The 26,997-nt window shown below is 40.5% G+C and overlaps 1 protein-coding gene across 3 annotated transcripts in view; it reads right to left on the minus strand.

The window, feature by feature from the left end:
* Positions 1-26,997, minus strand: part of HS6ST2 (heparan sulfate 6-O-sulfotransferase 2) — a 280,792-nt gene that overhangs the window by 22,545 nt on the left and 231,250 nt on the right. For 2 of the 3 annotated variants that reach the window (XM_059157786.1, XM_059157785.1), the window contains one exon: positions 22,314-22,400. The exons of the other annotated variant lie outside the window; for it this stretch is intronic. In XM_059157786.1, coding sequence (XP_059013769.1) covers positions 22,314-22,400 — 87 coding nt within the window. The remainder of the gene's footprint in view (positions 1-22,313; positions 22,401-26,997) is intronic. 3 annotated transcript variants of the gene reach the window in all.

The raw sequence follows: 26,997 nt of genomic DNA on the forward strand, positions 1-26,997 counted from the left end.
TCCAGTTTTTTTTTTCCTCTGGGGATTCAGTCTTGGAACTTTTTTTTTTTTTAACTAGACAATTAGAAAACTCCATCCTTTATTTTGAAAAATGTTACAATAGCATTATTAACATTAATTATCAAAGAACGCAGAATAGTAAATAGCATGTGTTGGGATTTTTTTTTTTTCCTCTTAACATTCATTGCCTTCTCTTTGGGATGAGGACCATTAATCTCCAAGCTTTAGCTCTTACAAGTGGTAATAAAGTCTGGCAATGGTGAAGTGACCATTTTTAAATGTATTAGGGGAAAACTCGACTTTTCTGCTTTGTGCAAAGCAGCCCTGTGTTTCCCTGAAGGGGGTTTGCTTATGGCCTTACTCAAAAACCAGTTGGATTGAACTGGCCTGTTGTCCTGGGTAGAAGACTACAGAATTAGGCCATTTCTTTTAAATGTGTTCTTAATAGACCATTATAAACACTAGCTTGGGCGATGAGAATTACTCCCCACCCCCACCCCCTCAAACTCATCTTCCCAGCCCACCACCCTTAAAAGGTGTTGCCGTAGTAAATTACCTGGGAAGGATGTTGTGTTTCTAGCTCCATTATTTGTGTGGAGAGTGGTGATGGGGCACTGCCCAGCCACTTGTTTTCTACTTTAGTCAGCAAAACCAGTCCCTTCATTGAACGGCACAGAAAACAGAGCTTCAGAGGGTGACTTTCTCAAGGTGGCAGAGTTAGGATCAGATCTGAGGCTAGACCCCCAGTCATTTGACTCTCTGGGTTTTACTCCCCACTGCTGCTTTTCAAGTCCGGCTCAGTCTCGATGAGGACAAATTCCAAGTGACTGATCTCTGCCTTCAAAAGATGGTATACTATTGACTTAGAGACTCAGCTAACGAAGTTAAGGGCTCCCGTGGGGTGAGAGGGAGAGGAAGATGAAGAGGAGAAGGGGGGTTGTGTGCTGAGGGGGGGTGGGGGGGTGTGACTTTCCATCGGCCTGGCAGCAGTCTGCTATGACAAGATGGTTAGAAACAAGATGGTTCTGATAATCACCAAAAGCACCATCAGGCACAATTTCCCAGAAACTAGGTTTGGAAAGGCAGAGACAAGCAGTAGGTTGAAATAAAGAGGCTTGTGGGATTAAGAGCCTTCTGGAAATGCTCCCTGTACCTGTCTGTAATATAGGCGGGGAGGGGGGTGCAGTGATGGTTTGTAATGAGCCTCATGTTCGGCTCAATACGAAAATCCCCAACACAGTGCTCTTTGTTTAAAATAAGCCCAGTGATCTTTAAGGCTCAGGGAGAAGAATTTCTTATTTTTTATCTGTTCATTTAAAAGTTGGGCTAAGTCATTTTAAGGTCTTCACAAGACTAGGGGGTCTTTCCTGAGGTATGCTGAAGGCACATTATTCTGCTTACTATAAACACTTTACAGAAGTGTCTCATATCGGTGTATATGCTGAGAGCTCATGATGTACTCTGGTACGCTCTGTGGAAGATAAAAGAATGGCACCCACTTTTCCTTAAAGAGTATAGCGCAAGTTAGCTGAAGAGATGAGCCAAGGAGGAAAGTTAACAATAAGAACGAGAGCTGCAGTTTCCAGAACTTTCTTTTTGATTGCTCGGCAGCTACAGCACTCCAGCCATGTCTTCAGTAGCCCCTTCCTGGAAGAGCACTCCACTTTGTTCCCTGGATTCTAGTTTTCTGTATATAGGAGTATCATCTCTACTAGAAATAAGATGCTTAAGAGCAGTGATAGAATTTGTGCCTGTTTCTTTCTCCCCTTCCCCCTCCTCTCATGGGTACCTTGGCTCCCACCCCACCCTAGCATCTGGAACTGCGCTCATCACATACTAAACGCACAACATTTGCTGACTGACTTAATGAACACATTATCAGTACCTGGTTAAATGCTAAATGGGTACTGTCCAAGAAAAAGCCGGGCGGGTGGGGGGGCCTGGGTGGCTCAGTCAGTTGAGCATCTGACCCTTGATTTTTGACTTGGGTCATGATGTCAGGGTCCTGGGATCAAGCCCTGTGTTGGGCTCCCCACTCAGCAGGGAGCGTACTTAAGGAGTCTCCCTCTCTGTCTGTCCCTCCCCTCTCAAATAAATAAATAAATCTTATGCAAAAAAAAAAAGAAAAGGGAGGATGCTTTCAGGCTGCATCAGGAGAAACAAAAAGGAAAGAATGTCATATTAATGGTGTTTTGTGATATGAGGAGTAACAATAATGCCATCGAATGAGCTTAAATATGGATCAGAATATTTGCTTAAGTTACCTCACCCAATCTCTAGCCTAGAGGGAGCTCCAATTATTATCCCCATTCTGCAGATGGGGGAACTGAGGCTTGAAAAAATTAACTTGTCCAAGGCGTGAGAGCTTGGATATAAACCCAAATTGATCTAACTCAAAAGACTGAGTTCTTTCCAATAAGCTAGGCTTGGGACAGGTGTAGTTCAAGGGTGGAGGTCACTGCAGATGGGCACAATAGTATAAACTAGAGGACATTTGGCAGATATCAAGGGGAGAGGATTGTTGGGGCTAATGGTGACACAATACATTTGGTGATAGATAGGGTTGAGTTAGTGAACATAAGACAACAGAAAGGGAGTTGAAAAATCATAACAAAATTGGGTATAGCCTGACTATTCTGTATTGTTAATTGGCATTCCAATATTCCTAATATATAGCTAATGGTCTTTTCTTTTTCAACAGTTTTCATTACAGCCTAGCAGAGAGGTCAGGTTAAGGAAGTGGAGTGGAAATAGCGTGAAGTGGAGTGGAAATAGTGTGTGTTCATTCAGTCTTTAGAGCAGAAACCAGTTGGGGAGCATCATGAAAAACCTGGGCACTATTTTTCATTATTTCTTCCCTGAGTATTTCAGGATGGGCCTGGGTTTAGCCTATAGAGTCATGTCGGTCTGGTACCTTTCATTGCTCAGAGCAACATAGCCACACGAGGGAAAATATTTCTATTTTTCTTGACTTCTTCTTCTCCCCCATCCCCTTCCCCTTCCTTCTCCTCCTCCTTTTATTTTTTAAGACCATACAGAATTGGGAAAGGGGGCTGCCAGACTGCCCAACAGTTAGAGCTGCTTTGCCTGTCCTTGGAGAGCGAGACCACACTTGCTAAAGGCTGCTGTCCCCCGCTACGTGCGCCCTGAGTATTCTCAGCTGGGTCTGTGTCAGTGGTTATCAAACTCATGCTGAGCATTAGGGCTTTGAAAAATGCACTCTAGCCAGACCTCAATATATATAATGGAAAAAAATGGAGTCACTCAGAAGGACATGGAGAGGAGGCCTGGAGTCCTGTGATTTGCCACTTCTGATTTCCCATCACCCTTACTTTTGGCAGGCTCCGAGGTCCTGCTTCAGAACCTAGATGGAAAAACCACTGATCTACACAAAGGACAGGCGTGGTGGGTCCACTGCAGTGGTTTTGGGAGCCCGGGTAGCTTCCTTAGACCTCTTTCAGTCTTTTCCCCCATCTGTTAGAAGCCAGTACAGGAATGGAGAATGGGGCCGTGCAGACAGACTCTCCTGCAGGAAGCATTTGCAGGGTGAGGAGTTGGGAAGGGAAACAGCTTTTTACCCTTGTAGGCACTGCAAGCATTTGGAAATAAATGGTACCGTGGACTTCCCTATCACAAGAAAGAAGAAAAAAATAAACAGTCATCCCCCATACTATGCATTTTTTCCTTGCCAGCAGGTGGGCGATAGAGACCCAGACACTCAGGTAAAGAAACCCACAGTCTCCAAACTGAACCTGTTTACGGGGACAAAGCTGGTTATGTCTAACTGGTCTCCAAAACAAGAATGCTCAAGGAGACTGGAGAAATGAACATCAGGGGCAACCGATGCAGATTTGGCATAAAGATGGGCGACTTTCTCAGGGAAAGACACAAATGCGTCGACTTCCCCTTTGTGGACTCACACTTTCTCCTCCAATTCCTGAAAACTACCAGAAAGTGTATGTGTGCCTAGTTATTTTTTGCAAGGTCTGCAGAGATAAACTACTGCTTGTTTTCATACCCTCCTGGCAATGCTGGGAGAGAGGACAGGCATGATCTGCCCTTCACAGAAGGGGGAGTGGCCCGGGGAGAGACATGCACGTGGGGTCCCACAGGCATGATGAAGGGAAATGGAGGTAAACATAGAGAGGCTGGACAGAGCATCCCATGAAAGCCCGGGAAGAACACATCTCCTCCCCAACAGCAATGAGAAAGAGAGCTTGTCTCTGCCAAGGAACCTGGCCAGCCCTCTGAGGGGAACCTGCCAATTTGGGTGTGGTCCATGGCACCTAAGCAGGTGATCAGTTCCTGAACCAAGGTCATGGGGAAGTTTCCAGATTCAATGAGAAAATGCCTGCCTTTAAAGCACTTCAAATAGGGCCTGATACATGGGAAGTACCCAGTAAATGGTCCTGCTTGTTTTTCCATTCCTGGCCCTTATATTTGGCTGTGTTTACTTACTATTTTGGTTGGGAAAGCATTCTGTAAGTTCTGTACCTGCATGTAAAATATGTTTTGCTGTTTCTATCTTTCTTTTCTTTATTTTTTTTAATCAGTACCAAAAATTATTTGACTTTAACTTCTGAGTAGCCTGCTCTTGAGCTCTATGAAGGAGAGAAAATAATTTAGGATTTAGAGAAAAATGGGCCCTGGGTTCAATCATGGCTCCGCTACTTACTATCTCCGTAGTTTTGGGCAAAATACGTCATTTCTTTCAGCCTTAGTTTTGCCATCTGTAACCTGTAGATATTATTTGTGCCTCATAGGGTTGTTGGTAGAATTACATGAGATAATGTATGAGAACGCTCTTAGTGCACTACGAAATGCTATACAAGTAATGATTTTTTTTTTTTTTAATGAGACATTTTGGCTTATTCAGACTGGCTTTCCTCCTCCCTCATATGCATCCCAGTTCAGTCTGAGCTTTTGCAGACAGTCATGGCCAAACATTTTTCAGGTCTGCCAGACCACACAAGACTAGCCAATCAATCACTTTGATTAAATTATCTGGTCAATTCAAATAGCCAGTTTTCTCAATTGTTCCGATCTCCTGTCACATTCAACCCCATTCAAGTGACCCACACAGTGGCTTGGGACATGACACACACACATATCCTCTGAGCCACGTGATGTTCCTCTCTTGGACCATCTTCTCCACCCACAATCCTTCCAGGGATCGAAGGCACTGCACAGTGAGAATTAGTGCTTCGAATGCACGTGACATCTTGGTCATCCATTACAAATGCTACTTTAAGCACTGACAGATGGTGGTCTGGATCTTCCAGCATCACCAGAATTTTTCAGACAAAATTTACCGTTCCATTATCAGTGAGCTGAATTCTGGCTGCCTCATTTTTTCATTTAATCTTTAGTAAGCAACCATCCTGAAAACCCAAGGCATGTTGTGTAATGAAGTAATGGCCATTGATCACTGACATAGTTTTATGTCTGCCCTCCCTGTTCATGATACATACAGCGCACAGAGTAATGGAAAGCTCAGTACCCCATTTTGGAGGTGGAGGCCTAGTCAAAATCATCCTTATCTTCAAGTTGGAATACTGAGGAACTAAGATTTCACCACATTTCATAGCTCCTGCAGAATCTCTACAGGCTCAATACCCTTCCCTCTAAGGCCTCCATCAGCAGGATCAATCTCCCTATCTTTGTGAACCGAGGTCTCTTGCAGTCTCTAAGTACACAGGGCATCTCCAGAAAGGAAAGACAAGCACAGACATAGTCAGAGTCTTGGCCTCATCACCTATAAACAATGTGACCTGGAACAATCCAATGTCATCTCAGATTCCTCGTCGGTCAGTAAAAGGAGTTAATAATAACTTTTTTTTACAGACCTACTGTAATGATTAAACAAGATAATATTCTGTAAAGAACCTTGCATAGTACCTGAAACATGGAGAGCACTCAATAAATTGCAGCTAATAAAAATTATTATAAGCTTGTAATATGTGAAGAATGGTTCTAATTCCTTTACATTGGTTACCTTGTTAAATATGTTAAGTCTTTTCTCAAATGTCTCCTTCCAGTAAGGTCTTCCCTAACCACTTTATTTAAATTTACACATTTACTGCCTGTACCACTTCCTATACCCCTGACATGTCCCTGTCCCCACTTATGACTTATTCCCTTTTAAAATACTGTATATTTTATTTGTTTGTTTAAAGATTTAATTTATTTATTTGGGAGAGAGAGAGAGAGAGAGAGAGAGAGAACATAAGCAGGCAAAGAGGCATGCAGAGGGACAGGGAGAAGTAGACTCTCTGCTTCAGGACCCTAGGATCATGACCTGAGCTGAAGGCAGATGCTTAACCAACTGGGCCACCCGGGTCCCCCTATTTGTTTAGTGACAGTATTTCTCCACTAGAAGGGCCATAAAGGCAGGGACTGCTCTCTCTTTTGTTATTTGCTGTATCCTCAGAGCCTATAATAGTACCCGGTACCTAGTTAAGCACTCAACAAAATGTTTGAATGAATGGAGAATTTCATCCTCGAGAAAATTCTATGAAGCAGACACTCTTAGTATCCTTTTTTTTTTTTTAGTATTCTCTTTTTATAAGTGAAAAAACTGATACACAGAGAGATTAACTTCCCCGTGGAAGTGTTGGGATTTTATTTTATTTTTTAAAGATTTTATTTATGAAGTGTTGGGATTTTAAAGGAGCAACTGGGCTCTAGAATGTGTCATCTTAATCATTACACTATACTGTTGTTTTTCAAGAACTCATGAAAGGAGAGAAGGGCAGAGAAAAAGAGGAGAGAGAGAGAGAGAGAGAGAGACGAAGAGAGCACAAATAAGAGAATGAGAATAATGGGAAGAGTGTATGAGATTCTATGAACTTTAGGCTTTATTTTTCATTGTGTTTCTTGCTTTTTGTTCTGCATCTCCATGAATAGGATCTACTCTCTTTCTGATGCAATTTCTGTGCAGTAGTTTGGGAAACTAGCTTTAGTCAGGTGATAAAGGCATCAATCATTTGTCCCCAAAATAGCATCTTTAGGGAATACTATCATTGTTCAACTATCTCTCCATTTGTTAAATGTGTCTTTTTACACATTTTTGATAAATTTGTGGAAATTCTTTGCACAACAAAAAAACCCAAACCTAGTCAACATTGTACTAGAGGTTCTAGCCAGTGCAATAAGGCCAGAAAAAAGGCATCCATATTGGAAAAAAGGAATCAAACTTTTTATTTATAGATGCCATAATTGTCTATGTAGGAAATTCAAAGGAATCTACAAAAAGCTCCTTGAACTAATAAGTGAGTTTAGCAAGTTCACAGGACATAAGATTAATATACAAAAATCAATTATACTTGTATATATGAAAAATGAGCAATTAGAAATCCAAAAAATACTTATCATAACATCAAAAGTATGAAATATTTAGGGATACATACAACAAAACATACGAAAGACATGTACACTGAAAACTAAAAAGCACTGCTGAGTGAAATAAAAGAAGATCCAAATAAATGGAGAAATAGCGGTAAGATGTCAGTTCTTCCCCAATTACTTTAATTGAGGTATAACTGACATACAACATTATGTTAGTTTCAGACCTACACCACAATGATTTGATATTCATATACACTACAAAATGTTCACCACAATAAATCTAGTTCCCCCATTACCATGTTATTACTACGCAATAAAATGTTATTACTATAGTCACCATACTGTACAGTACATATCCATGTCTCATTTATTTTGTGATTGGAAGTTTGTACCTCTTGAATCCCTTCTCCCATTTTACATACCTCCAAAACCACCTTTGCTCTAGCAATAACCAACATGTTCTCTGCATCTATGAGTTTTAGTTTGTTTTGTTTGTTCATTTGTTCTGTTTTTTAGATTCCACATATAAGTAAAATCATGTGGTATTGGTCTTTCTCTGACTTATTTCATTTAGCACCATACCCTCAAGCTCCATCCTTGTTGTTGCAAACAGCAAGATTTCATTCTTTTTGATGCCTTTATAGTATTCCATTATACAGACATATGTAACACATCTTTTTTATACCTTCATCCATCAATGGACACTTTGTTTCCATATTGTGGCTATTGTGAATAATGCTGCAATGAACATAGGGGTGCATGTGTAAATATATATATATATATATATATATATATATATATATATATATATATATTTTTTTTTTTTTTTGGAGAGCATAATCTCTTTTATTTTTATTTTTTTTAAATTTCTTTTCAGCGTAACAGTATTCATTGTTTTTGCACCACACCCAGTGCTCCATGCAATAAGAGCCCTCCTTAATACTCACCACCTGACTCCCCCAACCTCCCACCCCCCCACCCCTTCAAAACCCTCTGGTTGTTTTTCAGAGTCCATAGTCTCTCATGGTTCACCTCCCCTTCCAAGCTTCCCTCAGCTCCCTTCTCCTCTCCATCTCCCCATGTTCTCCATGTTATTTGTTATGCTCTGCAAATAAGTGAAACCATATGATAATTGACTCTCTCTGCTTGACTTACTTCACTCAGCATAATCTCTTCCAGTCCCGTCCATGTTGCTACAAAAGTTGGGTATTCATCCTTTCTGATGGAGGCATAATACTCCATAGTGTATATGGACCACATCTTCCTTATCCATTCGTCCATTGAAGGACATCTTGGTTCTTTCCACAGTTTAGCAACCGCGGCATATTTCTTTTTAAATTAGTGCTTTTATTTTCTTCAGACAGGGATGCAGAAGTGGAATTGCTGGATCATATGATAGTTCCATGTTTAGTTTTTCAATGAACCTCCATACTGTTTTTCACAGTGGCCGCACCACTTTATATTCCCACCAACAGTGCACAAGAGTTCCCTTTCCTCTACATTCTTGCCAACACTTGTTATTTCTTATCTTTTTTATAATAGCCATTCTGACAAGTTGTGCAATGATATCTCCTGGTGGTTTTAATTTGCATTTCCCTAATGATTAGTGATGCTGAACATCTTTTCATGTGCCTGGTGGCAACTGAATGTCTTCTGTGGGAAAATGTCTATTCAGTTCTTCTGCCCATTTTTTAATTGGATTTTTTTTTGTAGTTGGTTTGTATGAAGTCTTTGTATATTTTGAATATTAACCCCTCATCAGATGTCTGACTTGCAAATATCTTCTCCGTTAAGTAGGCTGCTTTTCATTTTGTTGATGGCTTCCTTCACTATGCAGAAACTTTTCAGTTTGATGTAGTCCCATTTGTTTATTTTTGCATTTGTTTCCATTGCCTTTGGAGTCACATCCAAAAAAAATACCCCTGAAAGCAATGTCAAGAAGATCATTGCCTATGTTTCCTTCTAGGAGTTTTGTGGTTTCTAGTCCCATATTCAAGTCTTTAATCCATTATGAATTATTTTCTGTGTGTGGTGTTAAGTTAATGGTACAGTTTCATCATTTTGCATGTAATTGTCCAGTTCTCCCAGCACCATCTATAGAAGAGAATATCTTTTTCCCATTGTACATTCTTGCCTTTTTTTGTTGTAAATTAATTGACAATATATGCATGGGTGTATACCTGGGCTCTCTATTCTGTTCTATTGATCTAGGTGCTGTTTTTATGCCAGTATCATACTGTTTTGATTACTATAGCTCTGTAATATAGTTTGAGATCGGGGGGATATGATGCCTTCAGCCTTATTATTCTTTCTCAAGATTGTTTTGGCTATTGGGGATCTTTTATGGTTTCATATAAATTTAAGGATTGTTTATTCTATGTCTGTGAAAAATGCCATTGAGATTTTCATAGGCATTGCATTGAATCTACACATTGCTTTGGGTAATATGGACGCTTTAACAATATTAATTCTTCTGATCACTTAACATGGAATGTATTTCCATTTATCTGTGTCTTCTTCAAATTCATTGATCAGATTTCAGGATAAAGGTCTTTCACTTCTTTGGTTAAATTTATTTTTAGGTATTTTATTCTTTTTGATGTGACTGTAAATGAGATTGTTTTCTTAATTTCCCTTTTAATAGTTTATTGTTAGTTTATAAAAATGCAACAGATTTTCATGTATTAATTTTGTATCCTGAAATGTTACCAAGTTCATTTATTAGTTCTAACAGTTTCTTGGTGGAGATTTTAGAGTTTTCCATATATAATTTTATGTTATCCCCCAACAGTGACAGTTTTACTTCTTGCCCCAGCCAAGATTTCCAAGAATAAAAGAATAAAGATTTCCTGAATAAAAGTGGTGAAAACAGGCATCTTTGTCTTGTCCCTGATCTTAGAGTTAAAGCTTTCAGCTTTTCCCCATTGAGTATGATGTTAGCTGTGGCCTTGTCATAAATGGTTCTTATTATGTTGAGGTATATTTCCTTCATGCCCACTTCCTTGAGAGTTTTTTAAAACTCCCAATAAATCCAATAAATGGATTTTGAATTTTGTCAGATGCTTTTTCTGCATCTCTTGGATGATCATAAGATTTTAATCTTTCATTTTGTTAATGTGGTATATCTCATTGATTGCATTGTTGATGTTGAACCATCCCTCATTCCTAGAATGAATCCCACTTCATCATGGTGTATGATGTTTTTTAAAGTATTGTTGCATTGGTTTGCTAATATTTTCTTGGGGATTTTTGCGTCTGTGTTCATCAGGGATACTGGCCTGTAATTTTCTCTGTTTTGTGGTGTCCTTGTCTGGTTTCAGTATCTGGGCAACATTGGCCTCTGAAAATGTTTGAAAGTGTTCCTTCTTCTTCAGTTTTGTGGAAGAGTTTAAGAATAAGTGTTAAGTCTTCTTGAATGTTTGGCATAATTCACCAGTGAAGCCATCTTTTTCTAAACTTTTGGTGTCCTTGCTAGTAATAGATTTATTCAGATTTACTTTCTTCATGATTCAGTCTTGGAATGGTGTTTGTTTCTAGGAAGTTATCCATTTCTTTTAGGTTGTCCAATTTGTGGGCATATGCCTGTTCATAGTAGTCTTTTATGATCCTTTGTATTTTTTGGTATCAGTTATAACTTCCCTTCTTTCATTTCTGATTTTATTTTAACCTTCTCTTTTTTCTTAGTGAGTCAGCTAAAGATTTATCAAATTTGTTGATCTTTTCAAGAGCCAGCTCTCCATTTCATTGATCTTTCCTGTTGTCTTTTTAGTCTCTATTTCATTTATTTCTGCTCAGGTCTTTATTATTTCCTCCTCTTACTAACTCTGTGCTTTGTTTGTTCCTTTTTTCTAGTTCCACTAGATTGTTTGAGATTTTTCATATTTCTTGCTGTAGGCCTGTATCTCTATGAACTTCCCTCTTAGAACAATTTTTTGCTGCATCCTGTTGATTCTGGTATGTTGCATTTTCATTTGTCTTAGGGTATTTTCTGTTTTCTCTTTTGACTTCTTTGTTGATCCACTGGTTATTCAGTACCATGTTTAATCTCTACATATTTGTGATTTTTTTTCAGTTTTCTTTTTGTGATTGATTTCCAGATTCATACCATTGTGGTCTGAAAGGATGTTTGATATAATTTTAATCTTCTTAAACATATTGAGACTTATTTTATCACATATGTTCTATCCTGGAGAATGTTTCATGGGCACTTAAGAAGAATGTGTATTCTGGGGCGCCTGGGTGGCTCAGTGGGTTAAAGCCACTGCCTTTGGCTCAGGTCATGATCTTAGGGTCCTGGGATCAAGCCCCGCATCAGGCTCTCTGCTCAGTGGGGAGTCTGCTTCCCTTCCTCTCTCTCTGCCTGCCTCTCTGCCTATTTGTGATCTCTGTCTGTCAAATAAATAAATAAAATCTTTAAAAAAAAAAAGAAGAATGTATATTCTGCTGCATTTGGATGAAATGTCATATATATATATAAACTTCATCTGATCTAATGTATTCTATGTATCCTTTAAGGTTGAAGTTTCTTTACTGATTTTCTGTCTGGATGATCTATCCAATAATACAATTAGGGCATTAAATTCCCCTATTATTGTATTGCTGTTGATTTCTCCCTTTAGGTCTGTTAATATTTGTTTTATATATTTAGAGGCTCCCAAGTTGTGTGCATGAATATTTACAACTGTTATATCTTCTTGCTGGATTGACCTCTTTATCATTATACCATGCTCATCTTTGTCTTTTATTACATTTTTTGTTTTAAAATCTATTTTTGTCTGATAGGAGAACAGCTACTCAGTTTTCTTTCCATTTGCATGAAACATTGTTCTCCACCTCTTCACTTTCAGTCTGTGTGACCTTCTATCTGAGGTAGGCAGCATGTAGATGGGTGTTGTTTTTTAATTCATTCAGCCACTCTATGTCTTTTGATTACAGAATTTAGTCCATTTACATTAAAATTAATTCTATATAGGTATGTGCTCACTACCAAAGCTGCTCACTACCATACTTGTTAATTAATTGCTTACTGGAGGTTTTGTAGTTCCTCTCTGTTCCTTTCTTCTCTTGCTCTCCTTCCTTATAGTGCATGGCTTTCTTTAGTGTTATGTTTAGATTTCATTCTCATTATTTCTTGTGTATCTACTATAGGTTTTTGCTTTGTCATTATCATGAAGTTTATGTATATCAGCCTATCTATGTATCAACATAGACTAATGGTAAGTTAAGTATGAACACATTCTAAGACTACATTTTTACTCTCCACATACACATGTGATATAATAATGTCATATTTTACATCTTTTATTTTGTGTATCCCTTAATTAATTGTTGTAGTTTAGTTATTTTTACTAGTTTCACTAGTTTTGTCTTTTAACCTTCATCTAGCTCTATAAGTGATTAGTCTACTACCTTTAATACATACTTAGCTTTGCCAGTTAGATTTTTATTTTTGTATGTTTTCTTGTTACTAACTAATGCTTTTCAACTTAAAGAAATCTTTTTACATTTCTTATAAGGCTGGTTTACTGGTGGTGAACTCTTTTAGTTTTTCTTGTCTGGAAAACTTTCTTTCACCTTCAATTGTGAATCATAACCTTGCCAAGTAGAAAATTCTTGTTTGGAAGTTTTTGCTTTCAACCCTTTGAATATATCATGTCACTCATTTCTGATCTGCAGAGTTTCTGCTGAAAAACATCATCTGACAGTCTTATGGTGGGGGGGGGGGTTCCTTGTACATAATGGCTTCTTTTTATCTTGCTGCTTTTAAGACTCTCTCTTGAGGTTTAACTTCTGACATTTTAATTTTTAATGTGTCTTGGTGTCGCTGTCTTCGGCTTTGTCTTATTTGGAGCTTTTTGGGCTTCTTGGAGCTGGATATCTGTTTCTTTCCCTAAGTTAGGGAAGTTTTCAGCCATTATTTCTTCAAATAAGTTTTCTGTCTCTGTCTCTCTCTCTCTCTCTTCCTTCTGGGACTCCTATTATATAAGTATTGTTCTACTTGATGTTGTCCCATAGGTCTCTTAAACTACTTCATTTTTTAAGAATTCTTTTTTTCTTAAAAAAAAAAAAAAAGAATTCTTTTTTTCTTTTTGTTGCTCCACTTGAGTGACCTCTAATCCCCTGTATTCCAGGCCCCTAATCCCTTCTTCTGTTTCATTTAGTCTGTTATTGAATCTCTATAGTGTACTTTTCAGTTTAATTATTTTATTTTTTAGCTGCATGACTTCTGTTTAGTGCTTTCTTATATTTTTCTGTCACTTTGTTGACATTCTCTCTGTGCTCATTCGTTCTTCTCCTGAGATCAATGAACATCTTTACAATTGTTTCTTTCAACTCTTTATTGAGTAAATTATCTCCCTTTCACTAAGTTCTCCCCACCAGGGTTTTATCTTCTTTCATTTGAAACACACCCCTTTGTTTCCTCATTTTGTTGGACTCTCCATATTTGTCCTATGTTAGGCAAAACACCAATCTCTCCCAGTCTTGAAGGAGTGGTCATAGGAAAACAAGGAGTGTGTCTCAGTTTCTTGTCTGCAGTCCCCTGGAGGCAGTAGCCTGCCAAGAACTGTCTCTTCAATTGTTTCAGTTCTGTGGGGTCTAGAAACATAAGTTCCACCCCACTCCACTGACCACCAGAGCCAGGTGTTCAAAGGGCATTTCCTATATAGATTGTATCCATCTACTGGGTTTGGCTGGGTCACAGGGGAGCATGCAGCTGTGGTGAGCCCACCCAACAGGTTTGATGGGGCAGAGTCATGGGGAACAATAGTCCAGGGCATGGAGCACTAGCCAGGCAGAAGGAGAGTGCAGATATGGCATCTTCAAGTGACTCCATCCCCAGAGAGAGTTCCAACACATCCCTGTGCCTTCAGCAGACACTTTAAAATTAGCCAGTGAATCACCTTCACATATGATCTAGGCATTTTTCAATCTGCTGCTTTTGCCATGAGTCTCAGGGCAAGTGAGTCTGTACCTGAACCTGTTAAGAGCAGTCTCAGTTTCCTCCAGCCCTTTGGGTCTCCTGGACTTAAGCCATTTTTTTCAAAGCCAAAACATTTTCAAAGATGTTTTGGAGACTTGTCTCACTGGTGCAGGTCCCAAGGGTTAGGGTTGCCAGATGTGGGGCTTGAACCCCTCACTCCTAGGGGATATACCTTATGTTTGTGAGATCTCACCTACCCGTGGGTTGTCATGCCAGGGGTGGGGTTTTTGGCAAGACCATGTTTCTGTCTCACCTACTCATCTCAATCTGGTCTTTTTACCCTTTGCTGTGAAGGAGCTATTCAGCGTGTTTTCAGGTCTTTTTCAAAGAATTTTTCTATCTGCAGCTGTAGATTTGGTATGTTCATGGGAGCAGGTGAGTTCATGTTTTTCCTATACTGCCATCTTAATCCACCCTCTCCTAAGACTTGATATATAAATTCAACACAATCTTTTCCAAAATCCCAGCAGGGCTTTTTTCTTTTCCTATAAACGTATAGGCTGATTCTAAAATTCGCATGAAAATGCAAAGGACTTAGAATATCCCAAAGAACTTTGAAAAGAAGAATGAAGTTGAGGGACTCATACCATCTGATTTCAAGACTTATTATAAAGCCAGAGTAGTTAAGACAATGTGGAATTGGCATAAGGGTAAACATATCAATTAATCGAGACTCTAAAAATAGACCCATATATATATGTAGCCCCAAATACACACACACACACACACACACACACAAAATATATATATATATATGTATATATATATATACCCATATATATAGGTAGCCATATATATGTGGAAATATATATATTATATATAAAATATATATATGGAAATATAAATATATATGGAAAATATATTCTTCTAGTGAAATGGTACTGGAATGACTGGATATCCATGTGTAAAACAAAACAGAACTTTGATCTCAACCTTGCACCATATACAAAATTTAACTCAAATTGAATAATTGCCCTAAATGTAATGCCTAAAACTATATAAAACATCTAGAAGAAAACACAGGTAAAAACCTTTACAACTTTGGGTTAGGCAAAGATTTTTTAGATACCATACCAAAAGCATAATCCAGAAAAGAAAAAAATGATAAATTGCATTTCATCAAATTAAAAAGTTCTACTCTACATTCTAGATTTTTAGTCACTGATGGGTTCATAATAATTATTTAGATAGCACATCAATTTTGCCCCATGTTCTCGTACTTTCTTAGTACTGAAAACCACAATGGGCCATGTTTAATAAGTTGGTTTTCTGAAAAACACGGATTTGGCCTGGAGGCATTAGAAGATGCTATTTATTTAGCCTCTGTAATCCCCTCAGTTCAGAAAGAGCTGGTATGAGACCTAAGAATATTGGGGTGAAAGGTCAGATGTAGCATTGACAGGTGGGTGGACGGACAGATAGATGGGAGGTGGAAGAGAAGGAGGGCAGAAGAAAAAAGAGACAGAGACAGAGATTTATTACTTGGAGGAAAATAGGGGAGTCCTGTTTCACATCACTCTTCCTTGTTTGCCTGGGCTTTCTTGAGTGGGAGAGCAGGAGAGGAATTCTAGCCAATCCCTGGAAACTGGACATAACTCAGCTGTGCCAGAACAATGCAAGGGAGAGTTCTCAGTCTTGTATATTTCAGAGGAAAAAGAAGTTATCAAGGACCTGTGTTCTAGGGAGCAACATGTTTGCTCCATGATTTTGTATGGCAGGCGAGAGGGAGAAAGATGGCTCCTGCTTTCCAAAGCTCCATTAACAGAATCACTCTTCCTAATGAAGCTGTAGAGCCATGACCAGCAGGGACAGTCAGATATTTGGGGGGCATCTATTATGTTAGTAAGTGTACTCTTCATCCTAACCATCACAGAGATACATGTGGACCTGTTAGAAAATGTTTCCATGGTTGAACTATTTCTTCCTGGATCTACTAATAATATCTTGTCTAACCTAATCTTCAGGAATTACTTATGTGTTGCCGATGGTTCTGGGGCTTCTGCTTTCCCATCTCCAGAGCTGGCAAAGAAGATAACCAGGCAAGCTGCACCACCCAGAGCTCTCATTTGTTCAGAACTATACTGGCCAGGTCACAACATTCCCAGCTGCAATAGGTTGGCAGCTGAAACCAGCATAATCACTAGGTGACATTATTAAGTACTTGTCCTGTGCCAGGTACTGGGAGACCTTACCTTAGATTATGGCATTTCATCATCACAATGGCCCAATGAGGTTGGTACAAAGTTAATTGGCGGTGGAGCCAGGATTCAAATCCAGGTCTCTCTGATTCCAAAGCTGATGTCCTTTAGAATACACACAAGGCTACATGATTCATTTATTTCAAGCAATCTTTGAACAGCTCTGTGCTGCAGCCATTAGCTCTAGGTTAAACCTCAAAGTATGCACAGCCTGTGTGTTATTTACCCCTTGTTATTGGAAATCTTTTAAATGTCTTAGGCTACTTTCCTGCCTTGTTAATGAATGCACTTTCTGGAACAGATCTGACTTTTTTTTTTTATTATGACCAAAAGTCTCACACTATCCCGGAAGGGGAATATTAGAGGAAAAGGCAATTAGGCTACAAATGATTCTCAGGCACACTTAGAGCCATTTTTAGGAATACATTCTGACATCAGTTTCTGTTTTTGTCATTTGCTTTTCCCTACAAAGGAGCAGTTGCAAAGAGAGACAGAGACAGAGAGAGCAGTCAGTTCAGCGCTTTGCTTTGTCACAAGCCTTTGTGATATTAGACATAGCCGTACAGCTAAGCTAAGGCACTACTGCCATCATCAGCATGTAAAACAGTATACTAAGACTATCTGACAAGTTGAATACTTGGCTACCTGATTGTTATGTCCATATAGCACACAAACATTTTGAAGTGAACACACACACACACACTTCCATATCAGAGGCAAAACTGGAGGCTTTAGCAATAGTCAGACTACTGTCTTAAAAGAAATGCATGGCTCTCAATTAGAGGAAAGGACATAATCATGAGATCATGGCGTGCAGGGTTCAACCCCAGGAATGCACGTGTAAACAGCTCAATTTGCACTATATGCTGAGTCCATAAAGTCCATTTCCTTCCGTCCAGAAAGGAAGTAAGACTTCCCTTCTTATTAAAGCAGGAAATGTTTTCATTTGGCTCCTGCCAACCAAAACCAAGAGAGTGTTGGTGTGTTTAGTTTATTTATGAAGCTATGTGCTCCTAACTGAATAGATAAATAGGTCTGCTCATTATGAGACAACTTGGGCCAAGACAGGTTGGAGTCCATCTTCCTGTAGCATCTGCTACTAGGGTCAGCTCCAGGCAGATGTGTGAAGTGAACAAGGTTGACTTGGTCCTCATATTCCCCATCTGCAGTCCTTTTTATCCATTTTAGCATCCCTGGCTTAATTCATTTAAGGCAACATTTATGGTACTTAATTCAATATTTATGGCATCATTTACCAGACACTGTGCTTGGGTTCTCTGCCCTGGTCCTGTAATATTCATGGTCTTCACTAGTATCTGAAAATGGAACTTGGCTCTTGTCATTCCATAGCCTGAGCCTATGTGGAAAACATTTCAGACACACATACACACACACACCCTCAACCTTGGATGGCTGATTTGAGGGAGATCTATGAGTTCTCTCTATTGCTTCCTTAATGAAAAGGTGTTAAAGACTTACGATCACTCAACAAGAATGTTGAAAATGGGTGACTGCCCAAACACAACAAGAATGATGTTAGTTTAGAGCAAAAGGAAAGTGTTTAAAAAGTGCACAGAAGAATAAATGAAACAAGATGGGATTGGGAGGGAGACAAACCATAATTGACTCTTAATCTCACAAAACAAACTGAGGGTTGCCGGGGGGAGGGGGTTGGGGAGAAGGGGGTGGGATTATGGACATTGGGGAGGGTATGTGATTTGGTGAGTGCTGTGAAGTGTGTAAACCTGGTGATTCACAGACCTGGGGATAAAAATATATGTATATAAAAAATATATGTTTATAAAAAATAAAAAATTAAAAAAAAAAAAAAAAAAAAAAAAAGTGCACACTACTTCCTTTCATCATCACTATGGCTACATTTTTTTTTTTTTAAATGAAATGATTCTAATTTCCCCCCTAAGTCTCCATTTTCACAGCGGCTGACAGAACCTACCCAACACAGGTATCATAGTATATGGAGGGCAGAGCACTTAGCTGGACATCCTGAGATCAGGTTCTGAGGCTCCTTTGGTGTGATTAGCTGAAGTACCTTGCTATCTGGGAGAAGAAATGTAGCATACATTGTAGTAAAAAGAGCAGGGGACAAATATTAGACTGGGATTTAGGCTGGCCTCTGCTACTAACTGATGCATGTATTTGGGAAAGTGACTGACCCTTCTTGAGTCCTAGTGTCCTTATCTGTTCAGCAAAAGAGTTCATCTCCTGTAAAGTGTGTTCTGATACAACATGAAAATTCACAATGGCTCCTTGTCACTGCCATGTATGCTCAGCCTTGACAGTTTATGTGCTGGCTAGGAATAACCCAATGGGTAGGTAAATGGATTGATTCCGGTGTGATGTGTTCAAAGGAATAACAGATCTGTATTACCAAAGGGAATCAAATGTGTGGTTAAATGTAGTGACCCAGCCTGGCTAGTCATTGGTCAACCTCTGCAAAACCTATGCTTCCAGTTATCAGAGTTATGGGGCTGCACTGAGGTTTTCTTTCTGCCTTGTCAATTTGGCTCACTGTTGGCATAGAGGAAAGTGCATGTATCCCCCTGAAAGTCATTGCCAGGGCGGTCTGGCTCTGCTGCTCAGATCTGTCCCATTCCATCTGTTCCTGCCTGAAACAGAGGGCTGGCTACCCAGCTTCAGATGCGGGCAATGAAACAGAGGGGGCAGAAGTGACACAACTTTCAAGCTGTTGGTTTCTTAAGCTACTCTGCATGCTTTCACTATATCTCAGTTGGCCTCTGATGCATTGAAGTCCCCCCAAAAGTGCAGAATTGGCCATTTGGTTTTAGTTTTTACCTAATTCGCAGCCCCAAAATGTTCTTTTCACCAGTTTGGGGGATTCTGCCCACCTTCGTGATTACCACACATTTTCCTTCTCTGACCTCACCTTGCTACCTGAGAAGAAAGTGGGCAAATGAAAGGGTTCAGGGGTCCCTTCTCAGAAGCCTTCACTGATATCTCCACATAGCGTCTTCCCCACTGCAACCGTGGCACTGGTTAGGGGTGACAATTTGGGCTCCAACAGTAGCAGCCTGGGACTGCTTCACTGTAAATACCATCTTGTCATCCTGTCCCCTCTCCTCTCCACACAGAGACTGTGAGCTCCTTGAAGGCACATATTATACCTTGTATTTGTCTATGAGACCCCAGCGTTTGGCACAATGGCAAAAATAAACCTTCAATATATTTCAGTTGTCTTAAAGTAATTAAACTTAAAAAAGCTATTTACCGAAATTATCCATCTGGAGACCCCCCCCCCCCATGGAGGCACATACTATCCTCTCCAATTTCCTCATGTATAAAACAGAAATAAGAGTGCCTATTTCAAAAGCTTTGGTGGTTCAGGATTAAGGAGACAAAACTGTCAGGTGCTCGGTAGAGGTTGGTTCAGAATGCTCACTCAACACATATTAGTTACGTTTTCTCGAAGCCACAATGTGTTATCAGAGGCAGCTTGAATTCTGAATTTTTTGTTTCTTCAAAAAACAAGAGACATCTTTTTTTTTTTTTTTTTTCAGAGAAGAAAGGGCCGTGCCTTCTACCTCCCAGCCTGTTTCTGGTCTCAAAATAAAAACGATTCCATATCACACTCATTAGGTCAAATAACATGAGAAAAACCCAGCAGAACGGCAACTCGGATGCTGCGCGTTGAGACAGTGCATCATGGGAAAAGCTCCAGGGTGCAGAAATCTACCTCCCCACACCGCACACCACCCCAACTCCCAAACCAAGGAAGTATGTAGAAAATAACTACGCTCTCCAAATTACAACACGTGTGCCTAACAGCAATACACTGGTGTGGAAAGGGTGGAAAGGGCCCCCAAACCGTCTCACTATATGGAGACTGCTCTCTACTGCTCCTGTTAACACAGACAGCCAGAGATGCGAGAAAATGTGCAGAGAAATCATTTTTAAAACCTCCCAAAAGCTAATGGCACCTAAGTCAGATCAAGGGACCTGGCACATGTGTTCACAAAGAGTATATTGGAGAACTTCTTAGTTTTCATTAATAATCAACAACAAAAAAATGAAGAATTACAAGGAACTCCCTCAATCCATGAGTCACGTACAGGGCCAATAAAAGGCACCCAGCTCCGAATGCGCGAGGGATGTGTCCAAATACAGTAAACGTGGTAGAAGATCACATTTATCCACGTAAGAAGGTGTTTATGTGGGCCTCCTACTGTTCACAACCTGGATATTCATTCTCTGTCATCTGAACCCAAATTTGGCCAATGCTCCCTTTGCAGCTCACGCTGAGATTCTTTACTCAAAAGGTAAGAGACTCAGTGCAGCAAAGTCAAAAGACACCAAACAGTGCCCCTTTCAAAGTGTAATAGCAATCAGGTACATCCTGCGCGATACATCAGGGTCTAATACATGGAGACTGTGCCCTGTAGTTGTCAGGGTGACAGGGGAAAACCAGGGCCCCAGATGTGGCCCGCCATTTCTGCGAGCATGGTGGTGAGAGCGACTCTCCAGTGCCTTATCTGCTCACTGAGCGCACATGCTGATGTTGAATTGGGACTAATTTGGAAATGTTCATCTGCTTGGGACTGTGGTGCATCAATCCCCTTCCTTCATCACTTATAGAGTATTTTGACTGTGGTGTGTGGTGATAAATCACGGAAATGAGTTATAAGTGCTTGGAGATTCAGTCTTACGTCTTCACCACTGCTTTCTATATTCTCCAATATAGACCGCATTTGACTTGATAGGCAAACCTGAAATGGTATTCAGGAGGAGAAGAAAAGGGGGGGGGGGGAAAGGCAGCCAATGGCTCTTTCACTTTGGGAATTGAATATAAGATCATATTCCAAATGCAGCTCTTATGGTCTGACACTGAATACATAAAATATATGACCATTACAAATTCACCTTCCATTGCAAAGCCATGCTCTTGTAGTGATATATCTTGTTGCTAGATTAGAGCTTTTAGCATGATGAAGGCATCTTTCATCTTCTCCAAGATGCAGGCTGGGTCCTCCTTCTGGACTGTATTTCTGCCTGTCATAGTGCCCTATGCCACTGAGATACGTAGCCTACAGAGAACCCAAGTCATTCACCAGAGGGCTGCAGCCACTTCGGAGGGGAAGCCCCTAACCGGAGGTATGTCACCTGCAGAGGACCACATTGTTACAGCATGCTCTGCTGAATCCAGTTGGCTGGATCAGCCGAGGCTGTTTTCTGGAATTAACCCAAAGAGGTCAATCTAACATCACAGATACTCAGCCAGTACAACTTTTGGCAATACCACAAAGACAGTTGCATGTAGGACATGGTACATGCTGGTTACTGGGAAAGGAATATATATATATATCACGTAAATCAGCGATATGGTTACAATGGAAATGTACATAAATCAGAACATTCGTGGAATGGTTTTCCAGACTTTTCCAACTCAATCCTAAACCTTATGGGTATGGGTCAAAGAGTTTCATGGATTTTGCAACTCATACAATGACGAATCAGTGCTGCAGCTTCTTTCTTTCACTTTTGAAACACATAGTCCGAATCTTGCATTGCTTTAACTCCTTGCCCTTCACACTCAGCCCGACTTTCCTATCCCTCTCCTGCATCTTTAGTCCTTCGTATACCCGAAATTCTTGACACATGCCTTACTCATTTACATTCCCCAGTGACTAGCCCAGTGTGAGGCACACAGACGGCATTCCACAAATCTTTGTTGAATGAGCATGAATGAAAGACAAAATGAGGACAGCACAAGGCTTGGTGATATGCTATGCACAGGGACACTTTTCACTTACTTCCCACTCTTAGATGCATTCCGGGCCTTTGTAGATGATGGAGAGTTGGCGCCTGGATTAGTGTTTGGAGAACCCCGTCTATCCTTACTACACCCACAGAAGGAATAGAAAAAAATATATACAACAATGACCACAGAGACAAAAAGCAATTAGTCATTTCATTTAAATACTTTCCAGCTCAGTCTCTCTCTCTCTCTCTGTGTGTGTGTGTGTGTGTGTGTCTCTCTCTCTTTTTCTCCTGTCAAAATACAGCATGATCTTATCCAGTGGTGAGCCCTCCAAAGGTAACGAGAGTGCGAACCACTGGTCAAGTTTGAAGAAATCTATCCTTTTGGCATTCAGAGCTTGAGCTGGTGGAGTCCATTAATGATAGTACCATAGTCCAGACCCCAAGGGAGGCTCCAGTAAAAAAAAAAAAGAAAGAAAGAGAGAAAGAAAGAAAGAAAGAAAGAAAGAAAAAGAAATTGTAAAAATAACCAGTCTTTAACATAAAATCCTTTCTTTTCAGTCTCTAGAGTGTCTGCATTACAAGTTCAGTTCTGAAGCTGCTGACTTTTAGTGAAGTATGTGGATGTCAAATGACTTCTAAAAGTCTTTGGGAGATACTATCAGATGAATTAATAATTTTCCCTCATAATGTTAACACGGGAAGGCCGTGAATTCAGATATTCTTTCAAGAAAAGCACCACCTGCTTCATGAGTAATTGAATTTAAATCTCCACCTTTAATAACTCCACAGCTTATGTCAAACCTTGGAAACAATTACGAAATAAATCACTAGGAAGGTCTGCTTAATCTCATCAGGTTAATAAACGCAGACAAATTAATCACTTGAAGGTAAACAAAAAGGAATAATTGATTGGAGTCTTCTTGATTACTTTATTCTATTTTCTTTATCAAACTATTTTTACCATTATCTTCAATTCAGCTGCTTTGCCTGGAAATTATTACTTTACTTCATCTTCAGATTTCCATGGAAACCAATTCAAAGCCTTTCTCTCCACTTGATGATGTGTGGAATTATTTATGCTTTATCCTGATTTCATCAGAAAGATTTTTTTTTGTTACTCAGATCTACGTCAGCATAACCTTTTATGAAAAGTGAAGGTAAAAAAGAAAAATGCATATCTTGGCTTTCGGTGACGATAATGGAGCCTTCCAAAGGCATAGAATATTGTCTCAGAGAATGTCAAAGAGCTTTCCAGATACTTACCAATCTTTTAAGTACCTCAGAAAAAAGTACCTGCAAGTCACTGTATTTATATGTGGGGTTAAAGATGGGCTGCCCTGCACTCATCAGCTTTAAATGTCGACATGGATAGAACTGGAACAAAAGAGAATCATAAGTTCTGGAGGATCACCAAGGTAACACAGAAGGGTGTGGGCACAGATGAGGGCTAATCAGACAGATAGCAAAAGCCCCAACAGTTCTTGAGAGTAGGAGACACCAAAGTGAGCTCCTTCCGCCGGAGGGGGCAGAACTTCTAGAAAGAGGGAGCACGCATTCTGTCCCCAGGGGAAATACCAGAAGATTGCCAAATAAGACTGCTGGGATTCCTGCACAGTGCAGGGACCATTTCCTTGTGCTGCTCACGGATTCACAAGACTGGGGTTACGTTCTGAGTGGGGTCTGCAGACTCCATTATGCACTGGCCTATCTCGTATGACTTTCTAGCAAAGAACTCCTTAGCCGCACCTGGGACCATACCTGCTGCTTTCCTCATGCAGAGCCGAGCTCAGAAACTAAGAGATCATACCAAGCAATGAGGCAAGAGACTAACTTGGAAGAATTCAAAACCGTCTCCTCCAACATGTCAGGGCAGTCCCATGTGAAGGAGGCAATATGCTATGAATTGCCAAATCCAAGCCGGGCTCAATTTCCTCACTTGCACATCCTGGTCACTGGCCGCCAAGCCTTCCTCGGCCTTGCCCCTCAATCAGACACAAGGGAGTGGGAAACTTCAGTGGAAGCACTGTGGAACAACAGCTCTTTTGATCTTGCAAGCTATAGCAGCAGGGTGGGGGTGGGCTCCGCCTAGGTGGTCATTCAAGTTCAGGCATCCACATCCTTTTCAATGCAAGAACACGCGTTCTCACTGCTAAATTCCCATGCCTGTGCCTTGGACACAAGAGTCCTTTATCATCTGTATGACAAGTGACCCCGTCTAAGCTCCATGCAGAGCGCGGCAGGACATCAGGGAAAGCTGGCAGCCGTCAGTGGCAGCTTTCTTATTGTTAACTGCTGCTCTAGACAGGAGTGGTCTGGGAGCAGTAGTCCTTTAAAAGATAGGAATAAGGACCCCTCTGACCTACTGCCAAGTCCTGTACATCCAGATCTGAAGGGAATAGAAACAAAAACTTTCTCAGAGGAAAATCACATACAGAAGGTATGGTACCATGACTGAGACTGAAAGTAATCAAAGAACCCAAAACGTCTCTTCTGGGCAAACAGCTGATGCATTGGTAGTGGTGAAGTATATCCGAAAGTGGGGCAGGGACCAGGCACAGTTTGTGGCAGACCCGGATCCCAGGAGGCTCGTTTTGTAGATATACTAAGGATTGTTGTCTAGAAAGGCTTGGGGACACTGAGGGAAAAGACTCATTGGTCTGCCCCAAAGTTCCAGGCTCAGTAGCTAAGTCTGAACAAGACGCTCTAATTCTGAAACCTTGAGACAGCAGGACCCTGCGTGTTCCAGAAGTGCCCCATGAGCCAGAAAGAGAAAATCCTGCGGCCACAGACTGTCTGGGAGCCTCAGAGATCTGGAAAAACACAGGTCAAGGACCTGAAGATTCAGATGCTGTCAAGAACGCTGGCCACAGGAACATCCAGGGATCTCAGGGACTTAGAGGAATCAGCCCTACCTGGTTAGGGTTATACAGATGATAATTTGGGACATGAAATAGGAGGGGAGCTGTGTTGACTCTGAGCTAGTTGCCAACTCATATATCTGAAACAGACCTACTCCTGTTGTCATTCTTTTGTCTCTTTACTTTCATCTCCTCTTTGGGTTGAGATCTTATGGGCTGTGGCCTGAAATCCCTGAGACTATGAATCCGGGCTTCCTCCACTCAGCCTCAGAGCCAGCCTCATCAAAGGTCTATGGAGACTATTCCAGGTGAGCTCTTGATAGGAAAAGTTATGAGTGCTAGTGCTCTTTCTGTCTGTCTGCCTGTCTGCCTGTCTCCATCTATCAAGTAAGCCATTTTTCCACAGGCTCCACAAATAATGTCTCCAACACTAGAAACTTGGGGGAAAATCTGCAGTATTATGCACATTGTATTCAGGTGGTAAAATTCTGACTAACCCAACTCTCCAGCATTTTCGAAGTGTTTTTGATTGAATAATTTGATGCTGAAATGGCATCCAGTGTACTTAACCCAAAATGGCAATCAGATCCACTCCAATCTGGATTTTTCTCTTAGATCAGAGAGGTACTTGAGGGAGAAGAACCTAGCAGTTTCAAACACACTCAGCTCACTTTCTTGATGGGTGGTATACAGAAACTTCTGCATTTCCTATAGTACTTCGTGGGCTCTTTATGGAATTAATTCATCTCGGGCCCATGAAAACTAGTCGCACTGCGTTAACTGTAACAGCAATGAAATTTAAAAAATTAATTGTCAGTGTTTCAGGGAATTGAATTCCAGGAGAGTCGGGCTGTCATACTGGCTACGTATCTTTTGTTTGGCACTGAGCATATAGTGCTTGTAGTGTTGTTTATATTCTATTGTTGATCTGCCTAGCTCTTAAGAAAGCACTCAGAAAATACCTGTCAAACAAACAAACGGAAAGAGCTGCCTCTGGGCTCAGTAGAGAGAGTGCCGTGATCGATTATCAATGCCTGGCACTGGTGAGAGAGAGGAGGTGGTGACATACGTGTCACACATTTTCCATTCCTAGATTAGAATGGCCTGGGCAGACTGTACTCTGGTTAGATTCCAATCTAGTTAGAATTGGCCTGTTGGTTGATCATCACGTGGACCCTAAGGACAGGTGGAGCTTGGAAAGGGTTCTCCAGCAAGCTTGCTTGAGTAGCTGGCTAGGACCTGTGAATAATAATAACCCTACTGCACTTGTATAGCTCTTCATCTTTTCCAGTGTGTGTTCTCCTAAGAGGTAACTGACATGTAACCCAAGCTGTCATTAAGAGGTTACTTCAGATCTATCCAGGGAAATGGTAGCTAACTGCTCCCTTGAAATGACTCTGGGCTCCTTGAAGCTCACAGGATGAGGAAATGCACTTAAAAAGTATAGATTCTACCAGGGCTAGAAGCTCGTCTGATCTGCTTCTCCAGCAAGCACTTGAGCTCCCTGTATAACATATCCTCCAAGTGGTCGTCTTTTGAAGGGCTTTGAAATGATGATCGCTTCTTCATCATGCTTGCTTCCCCATGCAAACTGGCTTTCCTATTTTCTAAGAGGCTCACATTTCTGAAGTATTTTTGTCCTTGTTCTGTTACTGAGCAAGACATTGCTTAAAATATTGATTTCCTTTAATTAGAGCTGATGAGGCTTCTATATTTCATTTTCCTATCTTGCTGGGTTATGTCCTGAATGCTTTTCTTTCTCTGCTCCAAAATTTTTTGTTTTCTTCCACCAAAACTGTCTCAATTCCTGTCCATACCCCTTGAAGTGTCCCATTCTTATTATCTATATTTCTGTGAATCACCGAGCAAAGAAAGT

The sequence above is a fragment of the Mustela lutreola genome, chromosome X (assembly GCF_030435805.1).
Source record: "Mustela lutreola isolate mMusLut2 chromosome X, mMusLut2.pri, whole genome shotgun sequence".
Classification (NCBI taxonomy): domain Eukaryota; kingdom Metazoa; phylum Chordata; class Mammalia; order Carnivora; family Mustelidae; genus Mustela; species Mustela lutreola.